The sequence below is a fragment of the Pteronotus mesoamericanus genome, unplaced genomic scaffold, assembly GCF_021234165.1.
Source record: "Pteronotus mesoamericanus isolate MK-2021 breed Mesoamerican mustached bat unplaced genomic scaffold, CSHL_Meso_final contig_164, whole genome shotgun sequence".
Lineage (NCBI taxonomy): Eukaryota > Metazoa > Chordata > Mammalia > Chiroptera > Mormoopidae > Pteronotus > Pteronotus mesoamericanus.
Window position 1 is genome coordinate 22,939,838 of NW_026555065.1, and position 16,204 is coordinate 22,956,041.

General features: G+C 37.1%; 1 protein-coding gene across 4 annotated transcripts in view; it reads right to left on the minus strand.

Annotated features, from left to right (window-relative positions):
- Nucleotides 1-16,204, minus strand: part of MGA (MAX dimerization protein MGA) — a 148,383-nt gene continuing 132,179 nt past the window's right edge. For 2 of the 4 annotated variants that reach the window (XM_054565561.1, XM_054565559.1), the window contains 8 exons: nt 14,689-16,181; nt 11,195-11,325; nt 7,969-8,020; nt 5,613-5,819; nt 4,430-4,541; nt 3,916-4,149; nt 2,618-2,794; nt 1-1,553 (listed from right to left, as the gene is read on the minus strand). In XM_054565561.1, the coding sequence (XP_054421536.1) occupies nt 277-1,553; nt 2,618-2,794; nt 3,916-4,149; nt 4,430-4,541; nt 5,613-5,819; nt 7,969-8,020; nt 11,195-11,325; nt 14,689-16,181 (3,683 nt within the window). In that variant the 3' untranslated portion in view covers nt 1-276. Of the gene's footprint in view, nt 1,554-2,617; nt 2,795-3,915; nt 4,150-4,429; nt 4,542-5,612; nt 5,820-7,968; nt 8,021-11,194; nt 11,326-14,688; nt 16,182-16,204 lie in introns of those variants that run through there. The other 2 variants (XM_054565560.1, XM_054565562.1) reach the window with 2 other exon arrangements.

Here is a 16,204-nt window from a genome sequence, read left to right on the forward strand (position 1 = left end):
TTTCTTGGGTAAGAGGGGCACCTCATGTTCAGTAATGGATCACATCTTCTTAGGGTGGATGAGGAGACCCAGCACCGCAAGTGAGGTAACACATTTTTAACATGATCAGAATTTCATAGTAGTAATTTCTTAATCCCAGGTCAGCACCCTACCCCTTTCTCTACCACTGTCTACTGCATCAGAGTCAAGGATCACAGTTCCATGACACAAACAAACAGATGCCAGCAGAAAAAGGTATCTCCTCACAGACTGGCTTCTGCTTGAGGACAAGTTAGTTCATTTCCCTGCAGAACTTGGTGAGGACCCAGAGTTGCCCAATTTGGGCACAACGGGTGCCAATGTAGGCATCACCTTGTTCTCCCGGCACTCCTGGTCGTTCCCTGTTAAGTTTATTTTGTGTCCAACTGACCCAACTTTGGCAGCTACAGGTGCCAAACAAGGCATCACCTTGACACTCTGACCATCTGCATCACTGGAAGGATTAGCTACTTTTAATCCTAGAGGTGCCAGCTTTGGCATAGGCCTCCACAAAGTTTCTGTACTGCTGTTCTCTAGGCCAGCCTTCATGTGTAAAATGGGGGGTGAGGAAACATTGTCAGGCTCTGCGGGGACACCAGAAGTACTCTTCCCTCCATCACTGACTTTCCTGTGGGAAAGAAGGGAATCCTTTATCTCAGAGTCAATAACGATCTTAAGGACATCTGGCTCAGAGGATGGTTCTGCAATTTGTTTTTCATTCTCAGAAAAGTCATCATCTTCCAAGTGCAAGAGGAGAGGACTGGCAGAATCACTCTCCCCTTGTACATCAGGCAACTCTTTCAAACCAGTTCCCAAGTGGCCAACCTGGAAACTTGCTCTGTTCCCAGGAGGAAGCTTACTGATAAAAGCCTGTCGAGCATCCCCTGGGAACTCTGTATCCATAGAGCCAGGCAGTTCCGCCAGGCTAACAGAGTCATCATTTAGTTGCTGATTAAGAAAGGCAATCTCATTGAGCAGAGAAGTCAGTGTCTCATCAGTATCATCCTCATCTTCCACATTAGTTAGCAGTTCACTGGGATCCAGTGCCGCTTCTTCTATAGCTGATGCTGCCTTTCTTAGTTCCATCTCTATGCTTGAGTCTTTGAGATCTTTCATTTTTAATTTATGGAATGAAGACTCCTTTGGCTTCAGTCTCTCCCGTCTTGATTCACTCTCTTTCCATTTATACTGAATCCCTCTCATATCACCAGAAATCCTTTTGGGTAATAACTCTTGTGCTTCCTGCATACTGGATACATCAACTATTTGTGGAAAACCAGAATCTTTATTTGCCAGGAAAACCTGTGTTGGACCCAATGCCATTCTACCATCTCTATGGCTGCCTCTGGAAGAGAGTCTACCTGAATCTTCAAAGGTGTTATCTTCATTCCTGAGAGTGTTTTTCAGGTGGTCAGGTAGATTGCCATCAGGAACTTCATGAGAATACTTGCTGCCACTCATGTCTACCAAACCCCCCTCAGTGGCCAGTGATGTCACATTAACAATTCTTGGCATCATAAATAAGTCGTCGTTTTCTGGGGGGGGAAAAAAAACTTCATTTAGATCTACAGTAGTAAACACCTATCTCTCATTCATACCCAATTACCATTTGGGGAGCTACAGTTAAAATTCCAACCTACTTTTATCAAAAGGATAAAAAATGTTAATCCTTCAAATTATGGCACTAACCTAACACGATAATAGGTAAAATCCAATCAAAAGACTACCTGATATTCCATCGTTAATAAAAGTTCTATTTAATTATTTTATTGAAATGCTCCCCAAGTTAATTCTTTTTAATTTTTATTTATTGATTTTAGAGAAAGAGCAGGAAGGGAGGGAGAGAGGGAGTGGCAGAGAAACATCTGTTTTTTATTCAGCTGATTCTTGTATGTGCCCTGACCAGAGACTGAACCCACAATCTTGGCATATTAGGATGACTCTCACCCCAACTAAACTGCCCTTCCAAGACCCAAATTAATTCTTTATCTTGATTCAGACATGCATCTCCATTCTGTTCACCCAACTAATTACTATGAGGAAAAAATGAAGCCCTATAGTCAGGACAGTAAGATAAAGAATGATGCCTCCAGACTGGGTTTAGTAGTTATTAGCATTAGTAAGGATATCCTTGTACCGTAACAGAAATTTAGGTACCTACAACCTAAATCATCAAAGTGAGACTTCCTTTTCAACTCTACCCCTTATCTCCAACATCAAGTGCTGCTCAAACAATCAGGCTGGTAATACAGGAGTGCACCATCTCTAACTATAATACAAAATTAACAAATATTTTTCAGTACCAAAAACTAAAACAGTGACTCCTCTCTTCCTTCTACTCTCACATCTTTTCAGTGCTTTTCCTAGTTAGAAATACCTAGAGATCACAAAATGGTTCCCAAACCCAGATAAAAAACGACCAATCAATACCACAGATAGAGTCAAATGTGTTCTAAAATGAGGGTCATCTCATACCACGGCACATGCGAATACAACAGTTCTTCATCACTGCAGAACACAAAAGCTTTCTCTGTCACTGTGACATAAAAGAGGGATGACTCTTTTTCACTATCCATAGAGAATAACACCTATGACATACCTGATTGAGCCACAGAACTGCTGGCAACTTGAGGCTTCAGATCCGCTTCTAATAGAGCAGGAGAAACAGTTACCACTGGTCCTGGGAATAGGGGACCTTTTAAGGTGAGCAATTGCCCTTGTGGAGTCATCACAATGTTGGCAGAGGTGTGTGGAGTATTAGAGGGCGAGGTGTTTTCTGTAAGGAAGATCAGAGGCTAGTTATGGATAAAAAAATCTTCAACTAATCCAAGTATAGTCTATGAGTCTAGGAAACAGCCCTAAAACCACACACTGACTTCAGGTAAGACGTAAATTCAAATTTAGTTAAGGAACCTCAACTTGGAATTTACTTTCTGAACCACTTATCACTGAATAATGGCTACCTGTCCACTAGTTCTTCTAATGATCAGAATTTGTTGTTGTTGAGGAACAGAGCTATGGAAGCACTTTTTCAATGGAATGCTTCTAATAGTCCTGATGGTGAATCTGGATAAAGACACACACAATTCTACACCGAGGCTAGTTTTCCTACATACCTCTAACAAATTATTTCAAGTTTCTAGACCTTAGTTTTTCCATCTGTGAAATGAGGTAACTGAACTAAATGATCATTATAATCCTTTCTTAGCAATAACATCATTTGAGTCTGCAATGTTAAAACTAGCTCACATTTTAGTGTCTATCACTACTCTCTCTTATTTTAAAAACCAAATTTCCTGGTTCATATGTTAGGCTATCCAAAGAATAAAAAAGGATATACCATTCTCTAAGGATATAAACAAATGATGTAAAATCAGTATCGCCTCACTTCCAAAAATCAAGAGTAGAAAGAGCAGTAAGTTAAAACAAATTGACTCTGGTCCTTTATAACAATTCACTGATAGGCAATCTCTTGGAAAATAGAGCCTGATTCAACAAAATCAAATTAAAAATTTTTCCAATTTATTTTTCTCAGCTATACCCAAACTGCCTCACAACTGATGAGCAGAACTGCAAGAAAATCAAAGGTTCATGTATATAGTCCGAAAAAGATGGCAGCCCAAAAAAACCCTCACTAAAACACTAAAGGAAAATATGTATGACTACAGACTATATCAGAAGTACATCTTAAATGTTACCATGACCGGTAACTCAGGATTTGCTTGGAATGTGAAAAGCTGGAAACTGAACTCTAATGTAAATGTAATGTTTGACTTTTTATAAAACCCATATTTAATTCATTTAATTTCAACTAAAATTACGGCCACAAGATGTTTAAGCAACTAAACTAAACTGATGCTCCTCTACATTAAGGAAGGCAAAGAATGTCCCTCCTACCTGTGGCCTGGTCTCTTTTTCTGGAAAGAATCAAAGGTTTCCCCTTCCTGTTATTTATAAATATCTGTCCAAGATCTACAGGTGATGCAGAAGATCCTTCCTGTTGTTTGCTAGTTCTGGGAGACACATCAAACTCATCTGATCCCATCTTCTTTTTTCTTTTTTGTGCCTCTAGTGCTTGTTGTTTTGCATAAATATACTCTAGCTTCTTCAGGACCACTTCTTCTGTCTTACCTATAAGTTGACAGGGAATAAATTGTCACTCTCTATACGACCCCATATAATAATAATAAATAGTCGATTGAAACCCAGTTGATTTAACTTTGTTCCCAGAAACTATGGAAAGCAAGAGTGATTATAATCCAAAAGAAATATCCCACCCAGTCAAAAGATAACTCTGCATTAACTATGGGAACCGAGCCTTAAACTAAGTAGTATCTGAAAGATCTACTAAGAGTTTCTCCTTACTATATACTTAAACTTACACTATTTATTAATCATTCACATGTCTCACCTGAAAGAGATGATACTTTCCGTATCAAAATATTCCGTTTTCGAGTCAGGAGATTTTTCTGTCCTATCAACTTGTCAGCCTGATCTGTCAGTCCCTGAATTTCACTGAATGCCTAGAACAGAAAAAATAATGTCATGTCAATCAATTTGCTCTTTCCTACACAGTTTCTATAATGAAAAAATTTCTAATCTAATATTTTAGAGGACTTTATAAGGCTGCTTAAAATAATTCATGATGTTTTAGAAATCATTTTTTGTTAAACTGCAGGTTTTCTGGTTTATAATTCTAGGGCACATGATTATTTCCAAAAAGCATCACTGGGTGGTTAACAGGTGTTTCCACAACAAGTAGACACAAAACATTTTACTCTGCTTAAATTTTAATAACTGACTTTTAAATCATCTCCTAGTCTAAGTAAAATCTCATTGAAATAACTTTGTTTAGAGGGATATGAATGGCTTGTCTTCTACTCCCCTACAACTTCTACTTTAAAAGCAATTTAAATGAAATTACTTTAGATATTCTACATGCAAACTTAAAACTTCTGCTAGCTTGAGTATTTCAGATTTTCTTTTAAAAGGACTGTCACTGTTAAGAAGTATGTCAAACTGTATCACTTCTGCTGTGTTTTCACTGGGATAAACTGTCCTAAGTGCTACGGAGAACATCAATGTAAAGAGATTGTGCTAAACACAGCTTATCAGGGTTTCTGCTTTTATGTGAAGATTTTATTTATTTTTTAGAGAAAGGGGAAGGAAGGAAAGAAGAGAGGGAGAGAAACATCAATGTGTCAGAGAAGCACTGATGGCTTGCCTCTCACACACCCCCATCTGGGGACCTGGCCCGCAATCCAGGCATGTGCCTTGACCACAAACTGAACCAGTGACCTTCCACTTTGCAAGATAACGCCCAACAACACCCAACTGAGCCACACCAGTCAGGGCCTGACTTTATCTGAAGTAAGGATAGCTCTGCCAATTAAGAATCTGACTTTTATTGAAAAGCTACTCTGATTCAACGTAAGAACTTCCCCCCCTAAAGGATGTATTGGGCTTTCACTAGTCCATATTCAAATATTAAATACCACTGTATTTCAATCTCCCTCATATGGTAATATTTTCTCTTCTAGTATCTCTAGAAGATTCTCTCAGTCAAGCTCTTGTCACTTACATAGAACACTTACCCTAGTAAGAATGAGACTTTTGGAAACTTTGGAAGAATGAAGTAACCCCAATGTGATCTTCAATTTCTCAAAGAGATCCCTCATCTCACCACGCCGGCGCCGCTCATTGGCAGTGTGTGTGCGGCGATAATAAGCAAAAGCTTCTGCTTCTTTCTGTAATTTTTCACTCCAGTAATCAGGCTTCAGTTTTAGAGGCACTGGTGAAGCCTATCCAAACAAAAGATTACCACCTAAATATCTTTCACATTTATCTTCCCTCTTCCTCTATCCCAGATGGCACTGCTCTGTATCAGACACCCACCATTTTCTGCCTGGACTATCATAACAGCCTCTCAATTTGTCATTTTGACTACCCTACCAATCTATACTTCCTCCAAACCTAACTTCAATAGTGTAAATTCTTAACATTTAAAACTCAAACTTCTCATTTTTCAGAAAATTCTTTCTTGACCCTCAGGATGCCTTACTTAAGCTTCCTTTTTCCTTTATTTATTCCATTTCAGTTTTATAAATTATTTACTATAAAGAAGTAATGGATGTACATAAACTTTTAAATATAAATATTTTAAAGGCTTATAATGAAAAGAAACTGTGCCCTGCACCTGTACATGGACCCACAGAAACAACCATTTGATGCTTTTAGCTGCCTTCTCTGGTTCTGAAATTTATACCTAAATTAAAAAATAGTAATTTAAGCTCATGCTTTTCAACTTTCAAGGCTATCTATTTACTTCCTGCTATGCAGAGGAGGGTTTAGCGCATACCACTCTTACCTCATTTTACTATCCCATCTTCCTAATATAGATACATCATTAATTTTAGTTCTTCTATTGATCCCTTTGCATCAATCTCTCACTTCACCAACAAACAGTACCTCTTTGTAAAATGAGCGTATTACCACTCGCTATCCTTCCTGTTATTTTTTCTTCCCTCTTATCTCCCAATTTGTCATTTGTACTTCAACATTTTACAAGACTGAAATTGTCTTTCACACTTTATTCACAGATTATACAAATTTTACAAAATCACTAAGAGTGGCTACCCTATTATGACAATGTGAATACTGTTCATACAAAGCAATAATTAAGGATAATTATATTTCCTGTCTTCTACAGTTTCTTGATTTTGTGTTTTTCCCTAATGCTTCTAGTTGCCTTCCTTTTTATCTGACAGTTTGTCTTTATCATAACCCTGCTAGTACCCCAAAACTTATATAAAATCACTGTTCTTCTGAAGTTAAATTCACTGAGCATTAGTATGAGAGAATAAAAAATACAAGAAAATGAATGCCAAGTTTAAATAGAGCAAAACACTACAAATAATTTACATGTAATAATTAGGGTATAAAAAATGGATTATATAAATAAGCTATTATGAAACATATATAAAAAATGTTTCAGGATAAAAATATATATAATATGTACAAAATGATTACAAGCATGTAATTATGTCTCACGTGATCCCAAAAATAAATTAAAACTTGAACTAATCATACCAAGTGGTCTTTGAAAGGACTGACTAGCACACTTGAACTCAATCCAATCCCCATTATTATCTTTATCTCTTAAATTAAGAAGACAAAATAGCAACAATAACATTATATAATTAAAGTGGACATGGAATTTATGAAAATTGGTAAGCACACTGATTTTCATAAATTCCATACCCATTTTTAAAAAGATTTTATGTATTTATTTTTAGAGAGAGGAGAAAGGAGGTGAAAGAGAGAGTGAGAAACATCAATGTGAGAGAGACACATCGATTAGTTAGTTAGCCTTCTATATGCGCCCTAACCCCATAGCAACTGGGGACCAAGCCCACAGCGGAGGCATGTGCCTTGACTAGGAATCAAACCAGAAACCTTTCACTTTGCAGAATGACACCCAAATGAGCCACACTAGTCAGTGCCCCATACCCGTTTTAATTTTTCTAAATTATTCTATCACCTAGGTGTAATAGAGAATTAAGAGAGGAAAAAAATTAACAATATAATTTCATTAAGAGGGTTTTTTTTAAAGATTTATTTATTTTCAGAGAGAGGGGAAGGGAGGGAGAAAGAGAGGGGAGAAACATCAATGTGTGGTTGCTTCTTGTGCATCCCCAACTGGGGACCTGGCCCGCAACCCAGGCGTGTGCCATAACTGGGAATTAAACCCTACAGTTTGCAGGCCAAGTGCTTAATCCACTGAGCCACACCAGCCAGGGCTCGTTAAGGGTTTTAAAAAGGTTTATATATTAACTCACTGGTAAGACTAACTCTGAATATGTCTAATATAGCTTATGTTGTTTTAACCCTAAAAACAAGTGTTACACGTTTTATTAAATGAGTAATTATCATTAAATGTATTATAAATACCTTTCGACTCCTTTCAGCAGCTTTTTCATCTGCAGACATATGGGTACGGCATCTAGGTAAAGACAGTTTTTTTCAATGACTTAGTGAAATTCAATAACCTAAGACCTACTTTCATAGCAATATTAAACCAAACCATCCCAAATTCTCTGAAGTGTTACCAGCTTCTTTTCTACAAGGTCAGATATGTGGCAATATACTTTATTCTTTCCTCTTAGAAACACTGTCCAAATCATCCCTAAAACTAATTACTTTTTCAATCACAACATACAATATTTCAGACATACAACCCTACAGAAACAAACATACCCAGGCAGCTACCACCCAGCTTGAGAAATAAAATCTGTTAGAGATCCTACGTGCAGCCTGTTCAATCACGTTTCCTTCCTTCTCTCTCACAGGTAAACATTCCCCAACTGAGTTTACCATGCAAATATTTATAGTTTTACTAGGTATGCAGAATGTATCCCTAAACAGAAAATACTATGTGGTACTTTAAACATTTTATATATTAAGTGTATCTTTCTTCAACTGATCTGTTTCACTCAACATTATTACATCTGAGACATGTTAATACATATAGTTCCAGCTCAATCATTTTAACTGCTATATAGTATCTCAAAGTGTGAATTTTCCAAAGTTTGTTTTTTCAGAATGTTAGTAGTCCTTTAGGTTGTTTCCAAATTTTCACAATGTTGCAATGGATACATTGCACACATTCCATACATCCCATATATAACCCTTTGTACATACGTGTGTGTTTTTAAGGCATATACCTGGGAGTGGAATTAATGGGTTGAAGGCATGCACATCTTCAGCTTTAGTAATGTCACACTTCTCTACTAAGTGGTTACAATTTACACCCCCACCTGTAGTAGGTTCCCATTGCTACACAACTAAATAATAGTATTATCAGAAATTTCCATTTTGCCAATCTTATAGGTGTGAAGCAAAAGTCATTGTGGTTTAATTTACATTTCCCTAATTATTTGTGAGGTTTAACAAATTTTCATTGTTTACTGGCCATCCAGTTGTCTCTTGTGTGAATTGCCTGAGATACCCATTACTTCCTTTTCCAACTGAATCATTTTTTCTTACCAACTTGTAACAGTTATTTTATATCCTTGATACTAGTCATTTGTCAAACATTTTTTTAAAATATTTATTTTTAGACAGAGAGGAAGGGAAGGAGAGAAACATCAATGTGGGGTTGCCTCTCATACACCCCCAACTAGGGACCTGGCCAGCAACCCAGTCATGTGCTCTGACTGGGAATCAAACCAGCGACCCTTGGGTTTGCAGGCCAGCACTCAATCCACTTAGCCATACCAGCCAGGGTAAACATTTTTTAAACTGATTTTAGCGGGGGGCGGGGGGGGGAGGGGGAAGCAGGGGGAGGGGGAGGAGAGAGAGAGAGAGACAGAGAGAGAGCAAAACATCGATTTGTTGTTCCACTTATACGTTCATTGGTTGATTCTTACATGTGCCCTGATCAGGATTTAACCCACAACCTTGGTGTATCAGAACAAGGCTCTAAATCAACTGAGCTAAACTAATAGTGTCAAATGCTACTGCGAATCTCTTCCTTATAGTCTGAGTTTGCCTTCTCACTGTTTTCATGGTGTTCTGACAGAAAAAACTTGTTAAATTCTTAAAAGTTGTTCCTTTACAACAGTTTGTCCTGTGTGGCTATACGTGTGTTATTCTTGGCTCTTTATTATTTCAATTTATGAAGATGGTATGCCTCCATCTAATGAATTCTTCTTCAACGTCTTTCAATATAACTTTATAAAAGTCCTGAAAAACTTTTGTTGACAGTTCCAGGTTTTTTTGTTGCTATTGTAAATGGTAGTGTTTAGATTACATTTTTTATTTGTTGCTAATCTTTAGGAACTCAATTTTAGTATGCTGAATTTATATACAGCCAATACTAGCCCAGTACTACTGAACTTAAGTTGAATTAAGCTTTTAAGAGATTTAAACCCTTTCAACCTAAACCACCTGGCAACTGAAGTAGCCTCCAAACAGCTCTAGAGTGAAAAAAACTATTAGGACTACTTCCCCCTCCTTAGACATTCTCAACATCACTAATGATGAAGAATTACTTTCTCTTTCCAACAGCACGGATGGACCCAAAGAGCATTATGCTAAGTGAAATAAACAGAGAAAGAAAAGTACCATATGAATTCATTCGTATGTGGAATCTAATGAACAAAATGAACTAACAAGCATAACAAAGACAGGCTCATGGATAGAGAGCAGACTGGTATCTGTTGGGGGTTGAGGAGTGCAGAGATTAAGCAAAAATTTTTTTTAAAAGAGAGAAAAAGACACAGGAACACAGACACAGAGTGGTGACTGCTGTGGGGAGGGAGTATGGGAGAAGGTAGTGGAGGGTATAGTGGGGGATAAATGGTGATGAAAGAAGACTTGACTTGGGGTAATGAACACAATACAGTGTACAATGTGTCCTGGAATTGTGCACCTGAAACCTGTATAATTTTGTTAACTAGTGTCACCACAATAAATTGAATTTTTAAAAAAATTACTTTTCTCAACTCATTGCTACTTTATATGGTGGTTAATGAGTTAACAGGAAAAGCACAATGTCTGGCACAAAGTAAGAACTCATATAATCTTTCCCTTCTTTCTCCCATACCCCAATCTCTAACACATGGCTCACTAAAACAAAAAAATTAAATAAATTTTTTGGATCAAGTCATCATGTCCTCTATATTTTCACCTCATCAGCTTAACAGGTAGGAAAATTTTCCTAACTATACCTGTTCACCTAGTAAGGAACCAAATCTAGAATTTACTGTCTTATTCTTAAAAGACAAAGAAACTACCCTTTACTGAGTAGTCCACTGTATCAGTTATGTTAGTTGCATATATTACCTCATTTAACACTTCAAATGGGGGCATTTTCCTCACTTTAAAGGTAAGGAATCTAAGATTCAGAGATATTAACGGCTTAAACAGCTACAAACTAGCACTAGTAGATTAATACCAATGTGTAGGCTCCAAAAAGCATATGTTATTCACCTTTACACAGTTTCCTAGCAATAACCAAGGCAAGTTAATTACCTCTGAATTCTAGCTCCTCTCCTCATCTACTAATCAGGAAAAAAGCTAGAGGAATAAAGGGACCAGGTCAGTTAACCAGACCTGAACAGAACAATTTTGTTTATGATCAAAAAACAATAATCCAAAAAGAAATAAAACTTACGTCTGTTTAAAAGTCTGTGTGTGGGCAGCTGTGGTCTTCATGTGGTCAACTTTAATTTCCTCAGAGAGTTCTTCCACAGTCTCAATGTCCACTTGCTCCTCATCATCCTCAATGAATTCTACACAGTTATTCTGAAATATAGCATTCCAACAATAAATAAAGTATTGGGAAGCAAGCACACCTAAACTATTCTACTGAGTGCTCCCCTTATAAAAAAACCAACTAGTGCCAAGCACTGATCTTTACCATGAGTACTGATAAACCTAAATTTGTTAATTAAACATAAAAAGTAATTAACTCATAAAACATTTGGACAGAGCAAACAACCAAGAGCTAAATTATTAATCACTGATATATGTTAAACAGACATCATTAGACTGAATAGTCCCCCAAAAGTCTATATTGATGCAACAGTGTTATTTCTAGTGGACAAAATTCATGTACGGATATATTAAAGATGCATAAACCTTAAGATTAAATACAGTAAAATAAAATTTGGCAAGGGAAAAAGTAGAAAAAAGAAAAATTCTTGTTCTAGTTTAAGAGTGCTTCATGACAGACTCATAGGTACAGAAAACAGACTGATGATTGCCAAAAAGGGGGATGGGTTGGGGGACCAAGTGAAAAGGGTACAGAAATTCAGAAGTACAAATTGGTAGCTAAAATAGTCACACAGATATAAAGTACAGCATAGGGAATATAGTCAGTAATCTTGTATTGTCCATATATGGAGCCCAGTGGTTATTGGGGAAAACACTTTGTAAGATATATGACTGTCTAAGCTCTATATTGTACTCCTGAAACTAATACAAAATAAAATTAAATGTAAAATATAACTGAAAAATTTTTTTTTTAAAAAGAATGCTTCAGCCCTGGCTGGTGTGGCTCAGTGGACTGAGTGCTGGCCTGCGAACCAAAGAGTTGCCGGTTCAATTCCCAGTTAGGGCACCTGCCTGGGTTGCAGGCCAGTCCCCAGTTGGGGGAGCATGACAAGCAGACACACACCGATGTCTCTCTCCCGCTCTTTCTCCCTGCCTTCCCCCTCTCTAAAAATAAATATGTCTTTAAAAAAAGAGTGCTTCATAGCTAACCCCATATGAGACACCCACAAAAATATATTTAAGGCAGATATAAAAATAAAATATAGACCAGTCTTTTAAGTCACAGAATGAAAGCTTTTGAAGCATTTCAGATAACAAAGCAGCCCAGGCTTGCACTACTTGCTAATTATACCAAAAAATAAGTCAATCAGTAAGCATTTATTGAGCACCTGTCACAGAAACTTACTGTGCATTTTATATAACAGAATATACAGATTACGATGTATGCAGATATTTTTCAGGTCCACCTTTAAAAGTAGTGTGTACTATGCCAGAAACTAAACAGGGAAAATGTTATCTATAATCATACTGTACCAGAGAGGCACAACTCAAAATAAAGCATCCCAATCACCTTAATAATTCTATATTTAAATTTGTAAACATTACTTACCCTCAAATTATAGACCTTATGAGGCTGTTAGACACTAAATAAAAGCCATCATTTATGTCCCCCAATTTAAGCAAAATTTAAACAATGTATATTAAACTTAGATGATGTAAAATAACATATATTAAAATTAATTAAAAAAAAACACAACTCTAGGAAGCTAAATCAACAGAGTCCCAACAGAATCTAAAAAGTTTGCATAGTAACGTAGGCAGAAGCTTTATAATATTTAAACTGAAGAATGTCTGCCTACTTCATAGCTTTAACCTCAGGCTTTGTAAATAATATCGAATAAGCTTCACAATGGAAGGTTTAAATTAAAGAGGTTATTCACAACTTTCCTTACACTATTCCAACATAATGCTAATCACAAGCATGAAGATATCGCAGGTGTATAAACATACATAAATACCATTAAATGTAGATGTAGAATTTAGATTTTAGAACTCTTTTAATATAATGTTCTTATTTTTAAAAAGGTCAGTGTACCCCGTATGTCAGATTCCCTTTTAGGAAATTTAAGCAATGCCACCCTGTATAATTAAAATACTCTAATGGTTCTATTAAGTCAGTTTTACGATAGCAACAGTTTCACTGGTTTTAAAGTTGGACTGTTTTTCTTATGCTTACCCAGGCTGATTTACAATGGGAGACTGCAAAAAGCACAAGATATGCAATCTAACTCCCAAACTCAGTGAATTCAGATTCTTCAGCTACGTACATATGTCTGTCCTCAAAAAAGACTAGGCTAGAGTTAGAATGTAAGGCATATGCTATAGAATCATCCAATTTTAGAGCTAAATACTCATTTTATAAATGAGACAACTGAGGTTACAGAAATAACCAACACAAAAACATTAAAATACTTAAAACATATTAGTTTTAAAATACTAGTCTTTTTGTTATGTTTTATCTGTATAAGGTGGTTAAGTGTTAACACAGAAGGACCAGGTAACACAAAGTCTGAATGAAATTAAGAAGTGAGATTCTGTAACAGCCCACTGCATGACAATGAGTACAGAGGCCCATGTTATCTGGTCCTGAAGAAAGGGACTCCATTGAGATTTTAGGGTATTCCACCACCAGCAAAGTATACAATTTACTCCTTACAATTTACACCAGAACCCCTATCAGGGGTCAGCAAACAACAGCGCACCACCTGTTTTGGTAAATAAAGTTTTACTGGAATACAGCTACTACACTTATTCACTTATTGCTGTTTATAATTGCTTTCATGACACAACAGCTATTGAGTAGTTCCAACAGCAAGCCATCTAGCCTATAAGTCTAAAATATTTATAATCTGGCCCTTTATAAAAAAAAAAGTTTGCCCAACTCCTGCTCTATAGCATACCTGACTCTCAGTTACTTAGTTGAGTAAATACAACCCTATATAGGAAGCCTACAAAAATTACTTCAGAAAAATAAATTATAAACATCATATTTCAAAGGAAGACAACCAAAGTTCAGGATATAAATTCTAAAAAAGTATTTAATTTTAGGAGATAATTAAAGAGCAACTTAAGGCACGATCATATTAAAATATTAAATGGTATTTTCCATTCTCCAAAAAGAACATCTCTCTAAATTGAGGTAGGTAAATTCTCCCCCAGTTCTAAGGACACCCATTCCCTGTTTCTTCTACATCTACCAGGTAAGCTAGAATCACTTTATACAGAAAATTTTTTAAAAAACTAATTGGAATCAAATGGGAGCAGTGGTTTCAGGATCTTTTTTTTAAACCTAACTTGATAGGGAATCTAAAATATCTATTCCCCAAAAGCTTACGTCAACCTTTCCAAAATATCAGACAAGTCTCAAAGAACAATATAAGCTCAATAAATGTTACCTGACTGACACAGCCTAAAACTACAGTCATTTAGTCATGATCTAAATCTAGGCATCCAATTGAATGTATAAAGGTCTTAGTGATCTTCTGAAAAGCTACTGTCTCTAATAAATCATTTAAATCCTTGAGGTTTCAGTCACAACAAAAATGGGCTCACCACCTTTTCTACATCATCAACCTCCTCACTCTGGTAGTCAGAAACAACATCCACAATCTCATCAATAGAATCATCGGTTTTCTCATTCTCATCTTCGTCGTCGTCGTCTTCCAAATCCAAAACACTGAAGTCAGCACTGCTTCTCCCACCCTTCTTCTCTTGCTTTGGTTCTATCTGTTCTCTTGATAGCAGTAAGTGACCTTGAAAATGTCCTTCCCCTCTGCTCCCTTTTGTAGCTCTCCTAGGAACAATGGAGAAGGCTGCAGAACTAGAAATCCTACTCCAAGAATCACATTCAGTTTTTAAAACTCTGGTATTCTCAGTAGTTCCACTCTTTCCAAGTAAATCAGAGATGTGTTGTTCTTGTTGAAACACATCTGAATTTTCCCGACAATTCTTTCTTTCTTTAATTAACTGTTCATCTGCCTCTTTCTTGCACTCTTGTGAAGTTCCAACACATTTTTGGGTCAAAGGGCCCTTCAGGTGTTTTCTCCATCTCTCCCTAAGACTGTCCATTAGAGAGTCTCCATGTCCCTTCTCCTTGGCCTCTGGCTGTGGATTACACTGATGCTCCTCCACAACTATACTCCCTGATAATTCAAGTTTACAGTCTTCCTTAGAGATGGTTGGAAATGTATTTGATTTTTCCTCTAAACTGTGCTGTTCCACTTTCACATTACCAAGTTTTTTGGGCTGCACATTACTTATACTTTGGACTGTCATATTACAGGCTCTTTCAGAAATGGTCTTAACATCTAGAAGAGTCAGTTTTTCTTTGGAACTGTTATGATTCCCAATCCCATCTTCACTGACATCTTTATAGTCTTCACTTGTATGTGACCCAGTGATACAGGAGTGCTCAGAAGGCTTAACAGGACCTTCTTCTGCAAGAGATTCTTCATCTAAATGATCACCCCCATCTTCCAAGGAATCATTCAGGGTTTCTTCTGAGGCAGTTGTTCCTGAGTTTTGCTTTATTACATTAGCCTCAGAGTCTATAGCTTCTCCTTCTGACTGCAGAGACTTCTTAGTTTCCTGTTCTCTTTTTAAAAAGCTTGTTCCATCTTTCTGGTCTGCATTTTGGGACTCTCTCTTCATCTGAAGAGAAGCTACATGTTGAAGAATGGAGCTGGGAACAGGCTTTTGTCCTGGAAGCTGCAACAAGGCAAAACTACCAGACTGGAGAGGAATGAGGCTGGCTGTACCAACAGGCTGCCCTCCTGAGCTGTAAGTTATTTTGGTTTCAGAGCCTGTTTTACTTGCAAAGCTTGGTTCAGGAGGGGAAATCCTCAGGGTCAATGTACCAGACTGAGACACAAAGCTAGGTCCAGAAGAAAGCAATGGTGGTGCCTGAGTGATAACATTCACTGCTGGAGAAGACCCAACAGCCTGAATTACAGGACTCATAACAGAGTAAGTAGAGGATGAAGCAGTAGATGGTGGAGTCTCTGAAGGCTTGGAAGGAGTGGGTAACCGGATTCCCATCACAGACCCTGGTAAGAAAAAGAAAACTTTA